The sequence below is a fragment of the Python bivittatus genome, unplaced genomic scaffold (genome assembly GCF_059951505.1).
Source record: "Python bivittatus isolate LINGU-HERP-01145 unplaced genomic scaffold, Pbiv_v1 ctg000580_np1212, whole genome shotgun sequence".
Taxonomy (NCBI): domain Eukaryota; kingdom Metazoa; phylum Chordata; class Lepidosauria; order Squamata; family Pythonidae; genus Python; species Python bivittatus.
The window spans coordinates 15,744,472-15,767,852 of record NW_028277087.1 but is presented as its reverse complement, the minus strand read 5'-3'; the positions used below and the strand labels follow the sequence as shown (position 1 = coordinate 15,767,852).

Sequence of the window (23,381 nt, the reverse complement as noted above, 5' to 3'; positions counted from 1 at the left end):
AGGAAGAGCCACAGCCGAGACAACAGTCTGATAAACAAAATGTTAGTCCGAAGGAGGAGGGGTGGCGAAAGCACCTCAAAAGGGACCCCCCCTAGTTTTCAGGAGAGTAACAGTGAGGGACGGGAGAGGTACTTTCAGACTTGCAAGATTGATGTTAGCCTTGCGAGGTATCCAGACAAGAAGCACAACCAGGAGTACTACCTCTAACTTTATTGTAAGGTTACATTAACAGAAACTTGCAAGTCTGAAAGTACCTCTCCTGTCCCTCACTGTTACTCTCCTGAAAACTAGGGGGGGTCCCTTCTGAGGTGCTTTCGCCACCCCTCCTCCTTCGGACTAACATTTTGTTTATCAGACTGTTGTCTCGGCTGTGGCTCTTCCTCCTGTCTCCCAAGGTCATTCCCACATACCATTACACAAAATTCTTACCATGAACAGGAAGCCACTGATTTTTCCCACACTGCTCCCTGTAGCTGACAGTACATTAAACCTTGATGGAGTATTCTGGGGGTGGGGAGGAGGCATGGGGAAATGAAGCTCCAAATAGATATCTGGGATTATTATCCTTCTAAATTCCCCTCAGAACAGTGCCTTTGCAACTCTTCCACCCAAATTCAACTCAAAAGAGTGTTCCACAACGATATATATCAGGAAGCTTGGAGGAGTGGGGGGTAAAAAAGCAGGTAGTTCCATACTGCGAATAGTAAGTGTACTCTGGACCAAAATAGTCTCCACTTCCTCCAAATTCCATCCCTTTCTCCATTTTACTTCCTAAGGCACCATTTTAGCTCAAGACCTACTTTTGTGCTTTTCTGTAGGATTAAAAAAAAATAAAAAATTCCACAGTTGTAACTATGCATAATTCAGTAAAGGATATTAAAAAATATGGTCTTGATCTAGCCAAAGTTGGCCAAGCCAAGAAAAATTTAAGCACTTGTTTAGCTGACTCCCTCAAAATCCCAGGGGAGTTAAAGTGTCTTAGTTAACATTTTGGTGTATAATTTAATATCTTCCCATTTAACTGTTGTTCTTATACAGAATCACTATCAATTTGTTGGGAAGAATGTGTGTGTATTTGTGGGTCTGTGCATTGACAGTTAGTTCTGCGAGCATGGGAAAGCAAAACCTATCTAATGAAAAAGTGATTTAAAATGCTATCCAGGTTGAACACTGTCCAAGCTGTCCTTGGTTACAGGTAACACTTCACACTGGCCTGCCAGTCCCAGACTTCTATAATGCACGGGGATCCTTGCAGTAAGGAGAAAATGGATGCCCAGTAGCTTTTTCTCAGGACACATCAAGAGAGCTGCGTTGACGTTCTTCAAGAATTGACCTCATAGGAGCAAGAAGGACAATATCTGGTCATCTGGCAACTCCAGAGCAGCAAAACCAAATTTTTAAAAAAGCAGAGGGGCAGAAACTAAAGAAAACAAAAGACAAACCAGACTTTGCATCTCAACAAGGTGCAGCAGTTGATGCCCTCCCCCCCTAGTTTCTTCAAGCGCCACATGCTGTGCGTGAGTTAGCTTTGCTATTTTTGTTTTTTGGCTGATCACAAAGTTCCTGGAGAGCCTGAAGTGTAACTCTTTCTCTATTTTCCAGTTCGGTTTTATTCCTAGTTTGGATTTTTCCTTTTTCTTGAATGTGAAGCAGACCTCATGGCATAGCAGATGTGGTCGAGCCATTTTGACTCCCAAGAGAATGGATGGCTGTGTTCATATTGCTGTGGATTAAGTTCAAAAATGGCACACCAAACACTTCTACAACCTGATGACTCGCAAGAATTACTTTCTCGGAGTCCAGTTAACTTTACCTCCACCACCTCTTCCTTTGCAGCCTTTCTCAGTCTCTTCAAAAAGTATCCGCCTTGAACTGCCATGTAGTCAGTATGGTAGGGGCAAGTGATGAAAAACATACCACAATGTAAGCTCCGCCCTTGACATACATGCATGCAATGTTGTGATGCAAGTATGAAGGGATGGAGCTTATGTTGTAACATCACAGCACATATCTCCTTTTGGCATCATCCTGGCTAGCTATGGAAGCCTATGTGTGTCTCCCAAAATCATTATAAAAAGCTTCCGAGACCATCACATAAGCAAGAGATCAGCAACATGATGTCTGCAGGTACCATCGAGCATAGTGGCCACAGGATCCCAGAATTAAATAAGAAATTAATTATTTTAAATGGCCCAAACCTCACAAGATTGCCAAATCTTATGAGACTTTGGTGTTCCCACCTGAAATTGTACAAGATTTGGAGCAGGGATGCCCAGATTTATGGGGAACTTCTAAATTTTTAATAGTTTCTTTAAAAATAAGTTTATATTGGTGCCCATGGCAGGGATGACTTGCAGTCTTCTTATGGACTATCACTTTTCCTGAGATTAGAGGTTGGGAATCATTATTCTACATACAAAGCCATGTAGAATTAACAGTTTTGGAAAGTCAGCTGTTCCTTTTTCCAGTCAAAGCAAAGAGAAGGATGATTATGTTATTTCCACAGAAATGGTACACAAGCACTTGTACTGGAACAAAGAGAATTCACAACATCTACACCAGTATTTCTCAACCTTAGCAACTTTAAGATGTGTGGACTTCAACTCCCAGAATTCCCCAGTGAGCATGCTTTTTCCCATGCTGGCTAGGGAATTCTGGAAGTTGAAGTCCACACATCTTAAAGTTGAGAAACACTGATCTACACACTTACTAGAGGACTTCATTCTTCATTTTTAATTCATGAGCCACTTTTTGTTCAGAACGATAGCCATGGCAGATCACCACAGACTGCAGAATATGGGAAACTAACCATTCTATTTTTGAACAATAACATGAATCTCTAGGGTACATATAATGGGGCTGCCGCGTTTGTTTCTTATTGTAACAGCTTTAGAGTTACTTTTTCTCTTGGAGCTTAAGGTGGCTTACATGGGAGTTCTTCCCCCACATTATCCCCCACAAGCCACAAGCCACAAGCCACAGGAGATGGACTGAGCTGAGTAAGTGGAAGATAAATGCAAAGTTGGCTATAAATTGAAACCATAACTTGTTTACCTAGTCAACGTTTCTGAGATGGCAACTCCCATTAGATACTCTTGATTGTTCAAATAATCTGGTGGAGCTTTTTTTTTTTTTTTTTGATGCAACCCTTGAGAGTGTGTTAGAAGCAAGGGAGACATAAACAATCTTGGATTCTTAGTTTGTATCAGTTTTGTCATATGAAACAGGTCCAAAGTCAAACTTTCCTATATCATCACCATCATCATCATCACCACCACCACCACCACCACAAATTAATAGAGCCAAATGCAGTAAATCCTAGACTGTGTTGCAGATCAACATCCTGCCACAGAAATCAATTGAAGGATAATTGGGCGTCATTCACAGATAGCCAATATCCACTCCCAAACCATCCAAGATAGTTCTACCTCTCCATGGCTGGCAAGCTAACAGGGAAAACAGATGATTCAGATAGGTTCAGCATATGATTGTGTCTGAAGAGCCAAACTGAGACACCAGCCTAATTCTAGGCCAAATGTTGTCAATCTGATATGTTCCATGGTAGTTGGGAAAAATGCGGTCACATGCAGAAAGCACCCTTTTCGGAGAACCCTGTCCAAGACTCAAACTCACTGCAGGGGCAGCTGGGACTCTTCACGCTGATCCATGCCTGGACTTCCTGGATGGTTTGCAAAGCAACCAACTGACTGATGGCTTCCTACAGATGTCACTAGTGTCCCCCTTACCACTTCTGTAACATACAAAGCAACTATTTTGCTATCCTGTTATTGTTCTTAAACGAAGGGAATTTCCCTGACCCTATAAACACGGAACATTGTTTCTAGACAATATTTCTAAATGGACAACTATGGGAATGGGGGAAGTGTCTCTTGGGGTGTTTTTTGATTCTGTAAGCAAACTATACATGGGTATGACTTTCTTTTGATTGTAGACTGGCGCTTATCACGTGTCTTTCCTCCCAGACATAAATGTGAGCAGTTTGTTAGCCATTTTAGGTAACAGCATTTTCCATAGCTATAGTGAAACTTTTGCATCTAAAAAAAGGGGCATGCTGTATCAGACTGAGCACATGTTTCTGGCTCATGTATTGAAAGGCAAAGGTGCCTCCTCTGTGTATTCCTCTTCTCAAGAAATGAACTCTGCCATGGTAACGTTTCATGCTTCCTTGCTGTGAAACCAGGCCAATTCATGTTGTGTCATCAAAAGATACTCCGTGATCTTGATCATTTTCTTTACCTTGATCATTACTTTATTCCCCCACCTTGGCATTGTTAACATTTTTTGCAACTGTTAAGCCACAATCCTACATTTCTGCTGGGTTGGAATGAATCCTTTTGCAGCAGAACATCATTCTGGAAGACCTACTTTAGAGTCATGTCTGGCTGCAGTGCAAAATGGGAGAAGTAAACATAATATAGGCGGAGACCGATGCACATTTAATTCATTAGCATGAAAAATCAGTTATGACCTTAGCGCTCGTACAGTTATATGTATTCCATGGAATTAATTTATTTGGAAGATCTAGAGGCTTGCTGAGCAGTGCCATAAGAAAGTGGCTTGTAATAAGGTTATGTCCAGCAATGAACAAGATAGCAAAACAGTAAGTGACTATCAGATAGTTGAAATTGGGAGAGCTTGGAAACCACCGAGATGTTGTTCCATCAGGAGACAAAGCACAAATGAGCCCTTGCGTTTTAATGGTGCAGCCCTGAATTCTGCTGAAATCCCTCAACTTGGAGACAAGGGAGAGGAACTGAAAAGAGAGGGACTTCTTGAAGCCTAGTAGTTTGATGGCAATTAGTAATCTCATAAATGTGTGGTTTGGTATAGCTCAAAAAGAGATTGTGCTGCCCATATAAGTTGTGGGTTTTAGACTGTGACATCACTTTCATTGAGAACATGGTGGATGTTCCTTCTCAGATTGGGACTTCCATTGCTTCTGAATCGGTGCGTGTGACCCATTTGGGGGACTCAGATTGGTGCCATTTTAGAGGAAGTCACCTCTGAAAGTTGTGCTTATCAGTCTCTGCCATTGGATTCTGCTCCTCACTTGAAGGTGACTGATTATTTAGGCTAACTATGTACATAATCCATTCCCCACATTCATTCATTATGGTTGCTGTCATTGTATTTTTCTCCCATCACAGACAGCGTACTGGCCTCCGTTTTCTTTTGCTTTCAATTTAGTGATGCTTGCTCTCCCTCTCTCTCTCTCTATTTTAATGAGGAGTGGAGATAAACCAGGAATGAGCTGAAGAAAAAGATCACGTGTGAACACAAACATGACTGCAAAAATAAAATAAAACTCTGAAACATAACAAGAAAAGACATGCCTGTAAATAAGTTGCTGGTTCCCATTGAGAATTCCTTCCCGTTAGAATCCACCTTTCCCTGTGGTGATGGTATTCTTAATTTGTTTACCTCATTTATGTTTACCTAATGTCTTGAATGGGTGCTATTTTGCATTCATATCGTTAGCTTTCCTTGCTGCAAAGGAGCCGGGTTGCAGGGTGACGCAGATCTCCTCATGGTTTTACATTTCCTAGGAGGCTTGGTGGCTGGGCCACTGCAGCCGATTTCCACAGACATCTGTTCTGCTTCCCGACGATGTTTCTGATGCTTAGAATAGATCCCTAGTGATGCATAACATGCCATTGGCAATTGTTAGCTCTAAACAGCTGCTCTCCAGGCCCAGTGGGGCCCTATGTGTTGTTCTAATAAAAAGAATAGTCAGAGAACTGCAACAGTTTCCTGCCGCGTTTTTGGATGACCATTGGAGGAAGTGCGTGTGTGTGTGTGTGTTCAGATTTTGAACGAGAAAGGAGCTATAAGAACACACCAGCAATGCTCAGGGGGGTTAAAAAGTCAAGACGGTGGCCACAACTGTGCAATTGAACCCCCCCCCCTTTTTTGTGTGTGTGCCTCAGAAAGAGGCAGGGATTAGAATGACCAATTACAGGCACCATCTTGACTTTTTTAACCTCCTCTATGGATGCCCATGCTTCTGAAATTAGGTTGGAAGCCCAGGAATATCCATGGATGTGTCTAGATGGAGCTTATCCTCTATACCAGGAATGCAAATGAAAAGAAATGGAAAAAAAAGTTTAAATACAGAGATCTAAGAATCAAAATGGATAAATCATGGAAAGGTCTTGCAATGATACCCTATAGCAATATTTCTCAACCTTGGCCGCTTTAAGCTGGGTGGTCTTCAACTCCCAGAATTCCCCTGCCAGCATGGCTGGCTGGGGAATTCTGGGAGTTGAAATCCACTGGCTGGGGAATTCTGGGAGTTGAAGACCACCCAGCTTAAAGTGGCCAAGATTGAGAAACACTGCCCTATAGCTTTGATGCATTACACAGAATAATAAACAGATTAAACATTTTTATGAGAACCAATTATTTTGGTTAGATTTACAAAAAACCATCTTTCTGGGCACATGTTCAGATGTTACTTGGATATTTCCTAGGTTCCTGGCCGGAATTCAAATTTCCAAAGAGCACCAGTCAAGTTGTTATTCTTTTTAATGTATTGTCGAAGGCTTTCACGGCCGGAATACAGTGGCTGGTGTGGGTCTTCCAGGCTGTGTGGCCGTGTTCTGGAAGTTTTGTTTCCTAACGTTTCGCCAGCACCTGTGACCGGCATCTTCAGAGTGCAGGAGCACAGACAGGAGCAGTTCTCTCTGTGCCCAGGATGATGTGACCCTGTTGTGGGTATTTATAGAGATCAGCGAGGGTGCCTGAAGTGGGGGGTGTGTGGGGGGGTTGGGGTTGGGTTAATGAGTGGCTGCTTGTTTTGGTGTCAACATATGTGTGTATCTTCCTGGGGGTTAGGCCTGGGCAACCTGGGCACAGAGAGAACCGCTCCTATCTGTGCTCCTGCCCTCTGAAGATGCCGGTCACAGATGCTGGCGAAACGTTAGGAAACAAAACTTCCAGAACATGGCCACACAGCCCGGAAGACCCACACCAGCCATTGTTATTCTTTTTATTTCTTCTTTTTATTGTGCTATTCTTTGATGAATAAAAACACAACAACAAGAATACTAATATCCAAACACTAAAGAAAAACAGGATACTTATGTATCTGCTTGTCCGAATTAACAGTTGGGTGCAACCTGCAGCTCTAGGGTTACATGACCCCCCAACACCCTAGGTAGGTCCCCGTGATCCACTCCAAAAATTGCCACAAAATGGTAATGTTAATGTGTCAGAAAAGATAAATTATTAAACTCTCACCATGTCCACCCATACCAGTTTCTCCTTCTTCCCCCATGCCCCAGGCTGTGCTGTCCTGACCTACTGTGATGGTCCCATCCTGCTTTCATTTTCCTGGTCATTCTTAAGGTATGAATATTGGGGCAAAAAATGAGCCTTTGTGTGTGTGTGTGTGTGTGTGTGTGTGTGTGAGAGAGAGAGAGAGAGAATGAGAGAGAGAGAGAGAGAGAGAGAGAGAGAGAGAGAGAGAGAGAGTGAGTGTACATATTTGGCACAAATCTCCACAATCGCAGGGACTTTTCCATTAAACTGAGAAATCCTGTCTCTTTCTCTTGGGAATGGCAGAAATACCAAGCAGCCAATGGCTTTCCATCCTCAGAATCTCCAGCTCATGAATAAAATCTCAGAAAACAGTCTAAATTACCTACATTAGGGCCTAAAAGAAGAGGTATTCCTCATTTTATAAATCCAATGGCTAATTTAATTTAAAAAATTAAAACAACCAGGAAAATATCAGAAAGAGCAAGCTGGATGTCTCTTGCATAACGTACCTCTACTTGTACTACACGGGGCACATTTTCAAGGCCTAAGAGAGTAGGGGAGGAAGCAACTTTAAAATGCTAGATGTATATTTGTGTGTGTGTGCGCGCATGTGTGTTTTCAAGTCAGTGTTGACTCTTGCAACTGCCTGGACAAGTCCCTGCAGTTTTCTTGGCAAGATGTCAGAAGTGGTTTGCCATTGCCTACTTCCTAGGGCTGAGAGAGAGTGACTGGCCCAAGGTCACCCAGCTGGGTCACCCACCTTTGAGCCTAAGGCAGGACTAGAACTCCCAGTCTGCCAGTTTCTACCCTGGTGCCTTTGCCACTACACCAGACTGGCTCTCTGGATGCACACTGTAGCTGACTGGTATTTAAGTTTTACCTGTGAGAACAGCCAGTGTCAAAACTTCATAATGGCATGAAGTTTTTTTGAACTGGTAAATGTCAAAGTGACAGGAAATAGTATTTAGTGGCACTAATTGGCAGGAGTTCAGTCTCATTAATTTCAGTGGTCAACACAAACTCAGTGCTCTCCCGTTAAATGAAATCCAGGTTCAGAGGAAATCTATAGGGCAGTTTTGTCATTTTATCATGGCCTTCATGCCTGTTGCTTTCCAAAAGATGGCAGTGTAGCCATGCCTTATTTATTAATTATGTATATGGGCGTTCTGCAAAGAGCACTCTGCTTTCTTCCAAAGTCTTATACCATCGTTATTGCATTCCAAATAGAGACTGGATTCACATTATCACTCACAACCATGGTTTATTTAGCTGTGGTTTTTTGCATGAATCACAATGCGCTGAGTTCACATAACATGCAAAGAGAAAGCCATTAAATCACATTCTATCTTAGTGAATTGCTGGCTTGCATCTCATGGTACAGCAAGAATAACAGATGAACATACATAGATTTTTTTGTTCAGAATTCATTTTGTCAGATGCATTAATAATGATGTCAGTTGGTAAATATACTTAATGCTTTCATTTTCAGAAAGTTTCTAATACTTCAGGGCAATACTCAAATACATGAAAGCATCAGCAATGTTCTCAGAAGCTGGTTATCTTACACCCAATTCTATGAGTACTGAGCAGCACCCAAAATACAGTTGTTTGGCTTCCTTTGAAATGAACTGAGTATTTTTCAGCATTGTATTTATTCACAAACGTACAAGTCACATTTCATGTTTTAAACAACTGCAACACATCTCCTAAAACTGACTCCACTCAGATTTTGCAGGAAGTTAGTTAGCAACTTGAGAACTCTAGAGATTTCAAGCTCTTTCTTTTTCTCACCTACTGCTCAGTTAGCTGTTAAGATGCTATCCCTTGGTGAACAACTATTGGCTCTTGCTTCTCATAGTTTTTTAACTTGTCTTCTAACTTCATCTGGACAGCCCTTCAAGTAGAGGACTGATCTTTTAAAGTACCAGGCCCAGGTGAAAATGTTCACAGTAGTCTTCAAAGCTCAAGAGGTCTTCTCCAGAACCAGTTGACCCATACACTACAGTGGAGCCGATGATGTGATAACTTGAAGGACAGCCCTCTTGGTAATGGTCCCCCAATTAGGAAATCCTTTCCCAAGGAAATAGGACTAATACTCCTGCTGAGCAGCTTTAGAAAGCTTCACTTCTGCATTGTGTTAGATACTGCAAGGTACAGAAAAAAAAGGCTGATTTGATGTTAACAACCTGAAGCTTACAAGATTGTTTTGAAATTGAGGAGACCACAAACATTTGACCTAGACTTTATGGGATGCTGTCAAAAATTTAATGTTGCATTCAGGGCTTTTTCTAGTACGATTAGGCTGAAAAAAACAAACAAACCATGGTTGATCCCAATTTTTTGAAACCATGTACAATCTTAGATGAAATGCTCAAATTCCTTTGTAGATAGAAACAAAGTGGGAGAGAAATTGACCACTTTTATATTATAGATAGGAACCTGTGTCTGCATGCATCTCTTTACCAAAGTTTGGTGCACCCTTGGTGCCTCCTCATTTTGCATCCAAAATTCATGTGGGTACAGTTATCAGAAAGCGTTAGATGTAGTTGATAAATTTTTAAAAATCCAATAAAGTACTTATGACTTAAGAATGAACAACTTTAGAAATATTTAAGGAATTGTTTTATTTTTAAACCAAGTTTTTTTTTCAAAAACCATTAGAAAATCAACATAAGTCAAGATGAAAAATTATATCTACTGAATATGAGCTCTCAGGGAAAAAAAGTTCTAGTTGTCTTCTCCTCTAGCCTTCTGTTCCTGAATAGCTAAATCATGTATTTATTTCCAGTATTTATGCTCCACTTGTGTTTTAAAAAGCAGAAGATAAACATGATCATATAGGAAGATTTAAAAATGATTGCCAACAACAGTTAAGACAAAATGCCAATCAAGTTATCAGCCATTTAAAATATATTTACTTACTACTTACCTAGTTTTATATGCTGCTGTAATCCATGAAGGCTCAGAACAGTTTACAAAATCTTCTCCAATAGGAGAATTAAGACAATACATCAAAGTAACTAAACAGAACAATTACAATTATAGGAAACTTTGTTCCAAAGAAATAAACACGCATCACTACATATTAGAGCTGAGTGGCTTTCTCTTCACAACAGTTCCAATTCCTCTTGATGGCTTTCCGGAATATTAATAGGAAAACAGCAAATTTAATTTCAAAAGAGAAGCTACTGTTCCAAAGAAAGGGGACACTACTGAAAAGGCTTGTCCTGGGATCTCTGTAGATGACATTCTCCTAGACAAGGGACCCATGGAAACCCCACTCTTTCAAATGTTATTAGACAGGTAGAAACCAATGGAAGTAGGTGATCCTGAAGATATCCAAGTCCCAAGCTATGTAGGGTTTTATAAATGTCAACCAGCACCTTGAATTACACCTAAAAAGTAATTGATAACCAGGGCAGCTCCCAGAGCAGAGACCTTCCACGAACTAGTGGCATCCATTGCTACTCAAACCCACTGTATTCTGGACAAGTTGAGTTTCACAGTAGTCTTCCATGATAGCCCCATGCAAAATGCATTACAGAAGTCAAAATGACAAGTTGTTCAGTCGTTAAGTCGCGTCTGACTCTTCATGACCCCATGAACCATATTGCGCCAGGCCTTCCTGTCCTTCACTGCCTCCCTGAGTTTGCTCAGTTTCATGCTCATTGCTTCAGTGATGCTATCTAACCATCTCATCCTCTGCCGTCCTCTTCTCCTTTTGCCTTCAATCTTTCCCAGCATCAGGGTCTTTTCCAAAGAGTCCTCTCTTCGCATTAGGTGACCAAAGTATCTGAGCTTGAGCTTCATTATCAATCCTTCCAATGAGCAGTCAGGGCTGATTTCCTTTAAGATTGACTGGTTTGACCTCCTAGCAGTCCAGGGGACTCTTAAGAGTCTTCTCCAGCACCACAGTTCAAAGGTATCAATTCTTCGGCGCTCAGCCTTCTTTGTGGTCCAGCTCTCACAGCCATACATTACTACTGGAAAAACCATAGCTTTGACTATGCGGATCTTTGTCGGCAAGGTGACATCTCTGCTTTTTAATATGCTATCTAGGTTTGCCATAGCTTTCCTCCCAAGGAGCGTCTTTTAATTTCATGGCTGCAGTCTCCGTCTGCGGTGATCTTGGAGCCCAAATAAATGAAGTCTGTTACTGCTTCCATTTCTACCCCTTCTATTTGCCAGGAATTGATGGGTCCAGACGCCATGATCTTAGTTTTTTTAATGTTGAGTTTCAAGCCAGCTTTTGCACTCTCCTCTTTCACCCTCATCAAGAGGCTCTTTAGTTCTTCTTCACTTTCTGCCATTAGGGTGGTATCGTCCGCATATCTGAGGTTGTTGATGATTCTCCCTGCAATCTTAATTCCGGTTTGTGATTCTTCCAGCCTGGCATTTCTCATGATGTACTCTGCATATAGGTTAAATAAGCAGGGTGACAGTATACAGCCTTGTCGTACACCTTTCCCTATTTTGAACCAATTGGTTGTTCTGTGACAGGTTCTAACTGTTGCTTCTTGGCCAGCATACAGATTTCTCAGGAGACAAGTAAGGTGGTCTGGTACTCCCATCTCTTTAAGAATTTGCCACAGTTTGTTGTGATCCACACAATCGAAGGCTTTTGCATAGTCAATGAAGCAGAAGTAGATGTTTTTCTGGAACTCTTGTGCTTTCTCCGTGATCCAGCGAATGTTGGCAATTTGATCTCTAGTTCCTCTGCCTCTTCGAAACCCAGCTTGTACATCCGGTAGTTCTCGGTTCACGTACTGCTGAAGCCTAGCTTGCAAAATGACAAGAGCTTAATATAAACTCAGGAAACCGAGTTTCTTGAAGCATGAACAAACTGACCACTGAAAAAATGCTGAGGTTTCTCTTAAGCAGCCAAGCTGACTTATTTTCAGCTCCACCTCCGTTCACCAGAGAACACAAAGAATCCACTTTTCCAATACAATTGTCAAGTTTGGGGACCAGCTGTTTTCCCACTGGCAGAAAATCTTGCTTCATCCTAGTTTCTGAACTTTCTCTCCTCCCCACCGAATATCGTGCTAGCAAATCTCTGCTGCTTTAAGATGAGCAAGGCACAGCAGCATCGTAGTCCCTTCTGAACGTGAATGCTCAAATGATTAAAAAAATTGCCAAATGCTACACACAACACACCATGTACAGCGGCAGGTGTGGCACTGGTCGGATGCCATTTTTGGCACCCTTTTGGCCACCTGAAGAATGCATGGATTGTATCCTGAGATGTTCTCTGAATCTTGAGGTCGGCAGCGGTGAGGACTGTTGGGGTTCCAAAATGTTAGTAACAGAAGATCCCACGCAGCGTTCAGCTAGTTTTAGTGGTTTGGCAGAGTAGAAGCATTCAAACTTGCACAAAGGCTGAACTACATTCAGATCAAAATAAACACTCTCCACACATTAGTAAAGGAGAAATAAAAGATAGCTCAGAGTTTATTTTCAGATCTTCATACAAAGCAGTTTCATAGCAGAAACGGTCCTGTGTGCGTGAGTAATACGTTCGGACGAAACCTACATGCTTCTGAATGTAGGCAACCTGAATGGAAGTAAGAAAGCCATGAGGAGGAGAGGAGAGAGGATTCCCTCGTACCTCGTGCAGGGCCATGAGGGAAGAAGAAAGGAAAATGAGAGAGGGAAACAGGGAAAAGGCGGGCTCCAAGCCCCTCCCACACAAAGCAGCAAAGCTAGGCCGCCCCTCCCTTTGTGCTCGCGTGAGGCAGGCTAGCTTGGAACCCCATATTCTTCCAACAAGGGCTACCATAGGCCAGCTTGAAATTAATCATGATGGGGAGTGAATATGGTGACAGCATGGAAGGGCCATACGACTCAATAGAAAAGGCCCTGGGCTATCATGTCTATCCAGCATACTTCGGACAGCAGCCTACCCTGCAGGGAAATACCTTTTCTCATTGGTCAGCAGCAGCACTTAGGACTTGGTAATGTCCATATTGTTATTGTTTGGCTTGTTTAGCTTCCAACTTGCTTCCTGCTTTGGATTCCTACTGGCCAGACAAGATCACAGAAATAAGCATTACATGAACATAACAAGGGGTTCACTGGAGTGAGTTGTGTGTGCTTAGACACAGACGCTTAAAGGTACGTGAGTTCATCTGTATACATTGAACATTGTATTTGTTCAATGTCCAGAGATGATTGGTTCATTGAAGGAAACCTTCATGCAGTATCCATTTCCCCACTGCAATTGTAATTTGATGCACTCCCTATCAACTGGACATTGATGCCACCTCTCTATTCATTTTCAGGAAAGCCTCTTCCATTGCTGGAAAACTCCTACCACAAAAAGGTTCTCCTGGCGTCCAGCTGGAATCTGCTGGAATCCCCTGGATTTGAGTCCATTTCCTGTCCTTCCTGAAGAACCATGGACAGCCCTGCCCCATCTTGCACAGGAGAGCCCCGCAGATCCTGGAAGAGGCTCCCCACCATCTCCTCTCCCCAGGCTAAGCACACCCCACGCCTCCCACCCTCCCTTCCTCTTCAGGGCCCCAATTCTCTCGGCTGCTGTCCTCCGGACATCCTCTCACCTGTCCACCTACAGTATCTCTGAAGATGCCACAGCTAGTCAGGGCACCAAGCAATCCCAAAACAAGACCTCCCTTGGCTAGACATGAGACTTCCATCCTCGTGCTCAGCTTGTGATTTGCCCATTTGCCAAGTCCCATGCAGCTGGGCAAGGCCAAGGAAGCTGCATTTACTTCCAATGAGCATTAAAGAGGCCTTCCTGAGTCTGTGCCATTCTTGCTTCCTTGGTCTTGCCTGGCTACATGAGACTTGGCACCTCCCTCCTCTGGTGCTACCTGGGGGGCAGTGTGGACTCTCAGCCATGCAACACAGGTCACGTGAATCTTGGTGGCCATCCTGGGATGGCCAAATCACAAGCTGCACGTGAGCCATGAGGGTGACGCAGCTGCGGAAAAAGCCAATGTGATCCTCAGCTGCAAGGATGGAAGTCTCGTGTCAAGCCGAGGGAGGTCTGCTCTGCTCGGTGCCCAGACCTGCTCTGGCATCTTCAGAGGGAGGTGGATGGGCCTGAGGATGTCCAGAGGAGAGCAGCTGAGAGAATCGGGGCCCTGAAGAGGAAGGGAGGGTGGGAGGAGTGGGGTGTGCTTTGCCTGGGGAGAGCCTCTTCCAGGATCTGCGGGGCTCTCCTGCGCAAGATGGGGCAGGGCTGTCCATGGTTGTTGGGAAGGTCAGGAAATGGACTCAAATTTGGGGGACGCAGATTCCAGCTGTACACCGGGAGAACCTCTTCGTAGCAGGAGCTTCCCAGCAATGGAAGAGGCTTTCCTGAAATGAAGATCTTCTGCTCCTGTGGAAGGGCTCACAGCCGCCTGAATGCTGGGTTTGCTCCTCAGGTGAGCATGAGGGATTCAGATCCACATGCAAGGACATGCACCCTTGGACTCTCGTCTGCTGTTGGAAACTCTCAGGGATGAAGAAGGAGAAGAGAGGTTTGCAGATCAGATGGAGCCAAAAAGTCACGCAAGAACCAGTCCAAGGTTGAGAGTCAGAAACCTTCAGCTTCTCAGCATGATCAAAGTCCTGACGATCCAGCCCACCAAATTTCCGTCAGAGATAGAAGGACCAAGTCTTTAGGGAGAAATGTGAAAGTGTTCAAAGACAATTTGAAGACGATCACAGAACCCACATTCAAGGGGAACATCCATGCAGAGAGGATGGAAAAAGTCACAAGGGGACTCTCATTCCTTCTCACAATTGTCAGAGGGGAGAAAACGGAGCTTTATTCTCAAGAACAAGACAAAATGGCCCAGCACAGGCACCCAGCTGTGACCTGAGATGGCCTCATAATGCAGAACTAATCCGAGATTCCTCCAAAGGTTGGAAGGGAGAGCCCACCCTATGGACCCGGGACCAGAGACAACCAACATGGGTGTTGAAAGCATGGAAGGGATGAGAGGCTTCCTCTTAGTTTTCCTCAAAGAATGTCAGAGTCTGCAACACTCAATTCCCAATCCAAGTAAACCCTTTGGAGACTAGATCATTCCAGTAAAGATTTCTTTATTGAGAAGAAGTACACAGCGTTCCATAGATTGCTGAAACTGAAAACCCAGTCTCAGTGTTTCCCTTTTAACTCCCCTCTCTGCGATTTCCCTCCTTTCAAGTTCAAATCCCTTTCACACCTTTTCTTGGATCTTTGGTTAGTCTCACACCTGCATGACCTTGCGAGTTCCTGAGAACTTGATAACTGTCTGTCTGTCTCTGTCTACCTAAATCTCTCCCCCTCTTATTTTATGGCAGGAACCAGCAAGCAATTTGTATAAACTAACATTCTTAACAACCTAAAATCTAATCATTGACATAAATTGATAGTTGATTGATTGCAAGGATCCTGACAAAGAATCCACACTGGAGAGAATCCGTATGATTGTATGTAGTGAGGAAAGAGCTTCAAAGGAAGAGCTCCCTTCTGATGAAAGGAGCCATGCTGGCAAGGAGACCTACAGATATGTGTGGGAAACCTGTCCCCTTCTGCGGAGGATCAGATATTCAGGGATGGAGGGAGCTGATTAAATGGTGTCTGACCTGGAGGGAATATGGAGCTGCGACCAGACTTTTCAGACAGCATCAGCTCACATCATTCCAGGGTTTTCCTACAGTCTAAAGTTTATTGTTTTATAGCAAACAAAAGCCAAGGGAATTGACCCAGGGGAGAATAGCAAGAAGATGAAGCTCCTGAGATTCAAAGCCAGGAGAGATGAGATGGAGAAATGAGGGGGGATCCAAGGAAGGGGAAAGAGGTTAGGGCTCTGCTGGGCAGAGACCAGTAGATCCCTGAGATCATGCCCCAGGAAATGGGGATCCCAGGGTGCCTGGTACATGTGGAGCATCTGGATCTCTCTGAGTCTGGTGGCCTTCAGGCTTGGCTAAGCGCCAGATGGATTTTCGGTTAAGTGGCTGTAGGCGGATGGGTTGCAGCCATTGCTCTGAATGGGAGTCTGTGCTGAGCAGGAGAAATTGGGGGTCTGGAGCAACAGGCAGGTGAAGAGTTCCTGGGGGCAGACTAGATGGTCTCCACCCCTTCCCTGTTTCCCCCTCCCTCAAAAGACAGAGGGGCCCTGAAAGGAAGCTGGTGGGTCTTAACAGGAGAAGATCCAGGCTGTGATTCTCCTCCTCTCCCCAATGTTGTAGCTTCACCCTTGAAGTGTTGCAAATAAGGCAGAAATTCAGCAGGTACTGAAATTCTTCAGCAATTTTGCATCTGATAGCAGGAAAGGATAGCAGGATTAACTCATGAATGCTGTGAAAAAAAGAGATGGGGAAGAAAATTAAAATATGCAGTAAAACCTTCAGTGTATAAGGTTTTTTTGGAGAGTCTGCAGGAAACACACAGGGTGGGCTTCCCCTCCCCCTCCCTTTTACCCTCCCAGGCAGGCTCAACCTTCAGCGGGGGTGGATGATGGGCAGGGCCCAGATGGAGGGAGAATCCACCCCTTTCAAGGAGGAAAAGGCTGCGAAGGACCAGGGATTCCTCCCCATCTCATCTCCGGGGCTCGAAGGGGGTCTGAGTTCAGCCGAGGGGCTGCAAAGGGAGGCTCCAGCCTGACCTTGACAAGATGGAATTCATCCCTAATTGGCTTAATTAGAGGATTAATCAAGAGAGGAGGCCTCCTTCCCCCCCTGCACAAATACTTCATCTGAACCCAGAAGATGGTGCTCGGATGGTGGAGTCAGAAATGGTGTCTGGTGTCCAGCCTGGTGTCCCTTGGCCGGAGCTTGTGTGAAAGGTCAAAAGGGGCAGTCAGGAAGGGCAGCCCACAAACTTGGGGTGCTCCCTCTCCCTCCCCCAATGGCCTGAATGGCCCCCCTCCTTCCCTTCCCTTTGTCAATTTCCCAAAATGAGGAAACATCCCGGGTGAGACTTTAGTGTTGCTTTTGTGTTAGTGTTGTGTTGTGTTGTGTCTTGTGCATTACATTTTGGGGTCCCCGTAAGGAAAAGCTGCCAAAAATCTTGGAATAGGATTTAGGGAGTCCAGAAAATCTTTGGAGGCTTCACAGGTCATTCAAGGCTCTTTCAGTTACTTAAGTTAGATTTTTTGAGAGAAGAGAGAAAGAGAAAAACTTATTAATTAATAGGGAATAGAAGAAGCTCACCTGGTTGTTGGATGGGAATTGCTAGAAAAAAGGAGAGAAATGCATTCAGAAATCTTAATGCGTGTTGTGTGCTTTTTTATCTTTCTAATATGACTGTTTTTGACATATTTATTGTTTTATATTTTGTCTTATATGATGCACCATCACTTCTTGGGGGAGGCCTTATAAATTTGATAAATAAATAAATAAAGGGCTGGAGCATTTATGGGGTCAAGCTCCCATTCTACAGCCTATAACATATGGCATTACATTCCCCCCCTCTCCTTTTTATTCTTCCTTTGAGTCAATGTTGACTCCTGGCAACTGCCTGGACTAGTCCCTGCAGTTTTCCTGGTGAGATTTTGGAAGGGGTTTGCCATTGGCTGCTTCCTAGGGCTGAGAGACAATGACTGGCCCTCAGTCACCCAGATGGCTTTGTGCCCAAGGCAAGACTAGAGCTCATAGCTGCTGGTTTCTACCCTGGTGCCTTCATCACCACACCAAACTGGGTCTCCTATCCCTTATACCCCTCCAAGAAGAAAAATGTTTCCAAACCAATTTCCCAATGAGACCCTCAGCCTTGGATTGGGTGGCCCAAGAGGACCCACCTTGCCATCTAGATGTAAGTCCTCCCTAGATGATCCCCTCCCCATAACTTCTTACCCAGACCCCCATGGACTCACCTTTCTTCTTCTTCTTCTTCAGGTAGAGGGAGAGCCCCACAGCCAGGAAGACCACCCCCAGCACAGCCCCCATGGCCCCTGTCCAGAGCTTGCTTTTGGCAGCGTTGGAGGAACGTGGCTCTGGGAAGGAGAAGGAGCCTTGCATCAGCAGGAGGATCAGGGCCAGCTTCCTCCGAGGGGGCCATTCTGGCTCAACACACAGGGAGGGTCTTTCCAGCCCCCCCCATCGATGACCCCTTCTCCGTGCAGGATGGTGTCCCCAGACCAGGAGGGCAGGGAAGGAAGGGAAATGCTTACCCCACTGGACAGTGACTGGGGCCTCCAGGCTGGCATGCCCCACCTTGCAAGTGTAGATATCCCCACGCTGGGGCTGGGTCTCCAGCATCACCTGGAGCTGGTAGGTCCAGTCTCCATTCTGGAGCTCCTCCCCAAAGGCGACGCCCTCCTTCTCTGGCTGCCCGTTCTTCAGCCACTGGACGTCGATCTCTGAGGGGTAAAAGCCTGTTGCGGTGCAAAGGAGGATGGTGTTGGGGGAACCGGGGTCCATCTTGGTGGGGGAGACAGTGATGGTGGGCTTGGCTGGAGGGAAGGGAGAAGGACGGATGTGAGAAATGCAACAGGGCCCAGGACAGAAGAGCAAGTTGGTCAGTTCAGGCCAAGGTCCGTCTTAGTCTTAGGAATGTTCTGTGTTTCAAGTCGCCTTTCCAAGAGTTTTGTTTGGAGAGAGGGAGAAAAACTTCACTTTACTCTTTTGCAGTCTTTGCTGTCCACTGCGGAGTCAGTTAAATTTGATTCTGGACAAGATGAGAATTAAGCAGATTTGGACCAGGCTCAAAAAGGCCATCAGATTACTAAAAAGTCAGTGATACAAGATTCCAGAAAATGAATAAAATCCTGCATGATCTGGACAATACAGAGAAAGAATCTCTGGATTGAAAACAGCAAGAATATACATTTAATCTCCCCACATCACACATATTCCAGATTCGTAGAATATCTCCCAGAAGAGACTCAGGAGGCATTTTCATTGAAGTAAAAATAATACCTTTGATGAGAGATTCCTCAGGAACAAATTACTGTATACTAATGGCAATGAAATTCATGGTGAGTGTTTTGAATTTTGTAAAAAATTATATTCTGTGCATCTGGATGTAGCTAGTGAGCAGATAAAGGCTTCTTAAAATGCAGCAAATCTTCCAGAAATTGTGGACATGCAGTCAGGAGACATGGCTGAACCCCGAAAGTTACAAAAATCGGTAATTCTGCTGATCTGGTGGAATCCAGAAAGGCCCCTGAGCCAGATGGAGTCATTGCAGGATGGTGTAAAAAATTCAAGGAAAAGTGCTTTTGAAGGAATTTGGGCAGCGTATCAAGCGTGTTTCCATGAAATTGAAATGCAGCATGAAACCCCTGAAGAAGGGACCTTCGAGAGGGCGGTTGGAAGCCTGGAGATGCCTCACGAGATAAACTCAGGAAACTGGAGCAATCTGCAGGTGATCTTTGGGGGCTTTTGGTGGCTATCAAAAATCACTAGATAAATTAGCGGAAGTGATGAAGTTCTATGGTAAATATTGTGGGAATGTGAATTAATATTATGAAATATTATGCCAGTTGACAAAAATGTTGTGTGGGTTGTAGGGAAAAGAATCACATTTTGAATATTATCCAGAAGGAATTAAATACTTGGAGATTATAGCCTCCAGGAACATATCTTCTTTGATAGATAAGAACATTTCAAACTGCATCTCTCAAATTTCAGAGAATATGAATTGTTTATTTTCTAAATGATTATGTTAAGTGACATGGAAGGTGAATATCCTCCTAAGTTTGCAGGGAAGAATTTAAGAGTGAAAATGTATATGTGGAGAGCAACGTCTGTGTTGAAATATTGAATTATTTATGGAAGGAGCAAATGCCCAGGATCTCCCTGTTGAAGGACTTTCTCTCCTGGGACGGTCACAGTTTTCCTTCTATGGAAGAAGCATGTTATTTAATTCTGGGGTAACACATTATTTTTGGAAAACGGGCTCAGAATGGGAATATTAACAACTCTTGAGGTTTTACCAAAGGAAGAGAGTTTCCCCAAAAAGGCTGAATTGGAACACGTGGAGCTAAAACACTTGATTTCCACAATGTTTGAGCTCTGAAACCCTATTGACTGATAGGGATAGATAAGTTTATCATTATGCAAAGAATTAAAATTACAAAACCAAATTTAGGCAATGTGTAGGAAATCTGGAACAGAGAATCAGGCCATCCTACATTAAACCATCAATGGCTTCAGGGTCTAATGAACATTGGATGTGTTTCTTATGACTGGAAACTCAATTCCTTCGCTAATTCCCTTTTTCAGACCTCTGGAAGTTCATTTTTTTTTTATCCTAAAAGGCCAAACACCCCATTTCTGGGGCCCGGGAGGAAAAGAGGGGGAGAGAAATGGACTCTTGGCTGGACAGAGGGATGGGGGAGCCCCTTCGATCCATGAATCAGTTTTGGGGAGGAGAGAGACATGGCTAGATTCCACCCCCAAATCATTTTTGGATCATTTTCTGGAGGGGATTAAAGGGATCCCTGATTCAGGGCAGGAGGAGAGTTGGGATCCTGGAAGGAAAAGAGGAATATTTTGTAGATCCGAGAGCGCAGAATAAATAGGGAGTAAATCTTTATAAGGGGGAACCTTAATGGAATGAATGAAAAGGGAGGTCCTGGCATCTTCCCCCCAGCAAGCCTCCCCTCCCCCCCCCCCGGACTCACTTCTCCAGCCAATCACAAGCCCTGTCTTGGCTGCCTCGTAGTTGTATCGGCAGAAACGATTCACTTCAGCCCTCGCAACCTGCAGCATGTCCTGGCGGGTGTTCCAATAGTCAGCCTGCCCCAACGGGGTGATGGACACGAACTTCCCGAGGTCACTGTCGAAGCGGTCAATCTCCTGCCGGTCGTAGAAGAACCTCTTCAGGTAGCGCACCCGCTGCGTCCCGTTGAGGAAGTGGCAGTCGAGCTTTGCCTGACACAAGAAATGGGCTGCGAGGAGGAGGGGGAGGAGGAGGAGGGCCGTCAGGAGGGAATCCAGGGCCCATCGCTCCCAGCAGCCAGTAGAGGAGAGACCCATGCGGGAAGGGGGAGACCTGCTGCGGGAGACTGAGGACTGGCCTTTGGAGGGTCCAGCTGGAAAGGGAACCCAGGGGGGCCTTTGCCAGCCCCCCTCCCCTTCCTTGCTGGGGCTCCCTGGGGGGAGATGCGGGGGGCCTGCTGAAAGACCCCTGGCCCAATCCACTCCATGCCCTACCGTTGGGGGTGCGGGGAGGAAGGGCCCCAATCCGCCCCAAGTGGGAGAAGCTCCAACGCCTTCCTTTAGCAACAGTGGCCAACCTCACAGGGCTGTGGCTCCATCAAGATGCCCCCTGGAGGAGGGAGGGGAAGGTTTGTCGGTCCCTGTGGGGCTCCCTGGGGGAGATGGAGAGTTGCTGCGGGTCTGGACGGGGGAGGAAAGAGGGGGAGGGGAAGAGCTTCCTGGTGGGCCCCTTCCATCCTCCACCCTGGAGAAAGGCAGGCAGAAGCTCAACTGGTGCAGCAAACTGCCCGGCTCTCTGCAGGGAATGTTGGATCCTGGTGGGGCCTCTTTGCCCCACAAAGTGGCAGGAAATATGGGGGGAGGGGGGTGAAGAGACCCAGAAACTCTCAAGTCTGCAGTGAAAGGAAGTTCCATACCTCGGTCTCCCTCTTCCTTGGGGGGGAGATATGGGAAGGGGGCACAATGAGGGTGTCTGTACTGATGATCCTGGGGTCTCCCAGCCCTTCCCCACCTGAACCCCCCACCTTCCCTGGTTTCCCCAAACTTCTCCCCCCTTCCACCTGCCTTTCCTCAAGAGCCCCCAGGAGCAATTCAAAGGGGGGGGTCTCCAGTCTCCTTCCCCCCACATCCTTCCTCGTCAGTTCCCCCCATGGTTCCCCCTCCCCTCCAGTCCCTGACTCCGCTATGGGAAATTATGGGGGGGGGGCTTCTTTCCCAATTCAGAGGCTTCCCCAACAAGGGATCTAAATTCAACTCTTGCCTGATCTTAAAAGCCTCTAAGTGGAGATTCGTAAAAAAAAGTGAAGTTTCTGAAGTTGCAAAATGGTTTTTTTCCAAATGCATCTTTTTCTTGTACGGCTTTTCGTTGCGTGGATTTGGGAATGAAAACGCCGCAATTTCCCGTTTCCTCTTTCCTTCTTCTTCCTTTAACGCGACAAACTCTGGGGTCTCCGGATCCGGGTCTAATTCGGGGCCAGAAGGTCCGACTCTTATCCCGGATCGGCTGCCTTCCCATGACCCCTCTTCCCACCTCGGCCCCAGCCAGGGAAGGGGGGTCCCTCTCAGTCCTCCTGGGGAGATGCGAGGAGGGAGGGGGCAGGCTCCTGCAGACTCCCCCCTCTCTTGCCCTCAACCCCTTCCCCAAAGTCACTCCTGAGGGTCCCAGCCCTTTTCTTCCCCCTCCCCCCACCAGCATCATGGGGTCCCTCCCAGCCCCCCTCCCCCACCCCCCGCACCCCACTCCTTACCGGGGGGCTCCCGACCCCCTTCACTTCCAGGGATCCGGGACAGCGCCCCCACCAGCAGCAGCAGGGGGACCCCAGCAGAGCCCATGGATGCTGCCCCACAAGCAACCCCCAAGAGAGACGAGAAAGACGCAGATGCTTCCAGCCCAGAGGCGGAATCGGTGGGTCTGGACTGGGGGCAGCGAGCGTTTTTCTGAGACTTTGGCATTGGGAGCGCCCAGAAAAGCAGACGGGCCAATGGGAATTCTCCCTTCTGCAACGTCATCAGTCTCCGGGCAGAGCCTCTCTGGATTTCGCCCGTGGAGGAGATAGTTCGGAGCGGAGAAAGAAGCGGAGAAAGTGGGAGGAGGAATCCTTTCAGCCTTGGGGGGCTGCAGCTCCAGGAGGTCCCCTGCCAGCTCAGAGGGGACCCTCCCCTTCCTTTGCCCTCCCCAGGTTTCTCAGCCGGGGTCTCCTTTTCTCTGTGGGCCTGGAGGGGTGGACTAGATGCCCTTTAAGTTTCCTTAAGACCCCCGGGGGTACTCAAGGCTGGGGCTGCTGGGACTCCAAAGGGGCACCGGGTCCTTCCTGGAAAAAGCCAGGGGGACCGATCTGGGTGCTTCTCTGGGTCAATGGGGTTTTCTCCTGACCTCCAGGAGATGAAGGGCTTGGGGATCTGGGGGTGGCGGGAATCAGCCTCTCGTGGCAGGAGGGAGTGGCTGTGGGGGAACTGAGCCCTTGCAGTTCATGAAGCTGATTTGGAGGCAGAAAACA

General features: G+C 45.8%; 2 protein-coding genes across 4 annotated transcripts in view; one reads left to right on the top strand and one right to left on the bottom strand.

The window, feature by feature from the left end:
* TRIM9 (tripartite motif containing 9) overlaps positions 1-1,750 on the top strand; it is a 56,104-nt gene extending 54,354 nt beyond the window's left edge. For both annotated transcript variants that reach the window (XM_088149928.1, XM_088149927.1), the window contains one exon: positions 1,196-1,750. In XM_088149928.1, the coding sequence (XP_088006054.1) occupies positions 1,196-1,258 (63 nt within the window). In that variant the 3' untranslated portion in view covers positions 1,259-1,750. The remainder of the gene's footprint in view (positions 1-1,195) is intronic.
* A 13,575-nt stretch (positions 1,751-15,325) lies between these two features.
* Positions 15,326-22,822, bottom strand: LOC103054877 (H-2 class II histocompatibility antigen, E-S beta chain-like). Of its 2 annotated transcripts, none has more exons than XM_088149657.1 (6): positions 22,632-22,822; positions 20,847-21,113; positions 18,390-18,593; positions 18,093-18,212; positions 17,431-17,451; positions 15,326-16,576 (listed from the first exon to the last, which is right to left on the bottom strand). In XM_088149657.1, the coding sequence occupies exons 1-6, from the start codon at positions 22,714-22,716 to the stop codon at positions 16,563-16,565; spliced, it is 711 nt and encodes a 236-aa protein (XP_088005783.1). In that variant the 5' UTR covers positions 22,717-22,822; the 3' UTR covers positions 15,326-16,562. The 2 variants fall into 2 exon arrangements, with proteins under 2 accessions (XP_088005783.1, XP_088005782.1); XM_088149656.1 differs by having other exon boundaries at positions 18,390-18,671; positions 22,632-22,821.
* Positions 22,823-23,381: the final 559 nt, after the last annotated feature.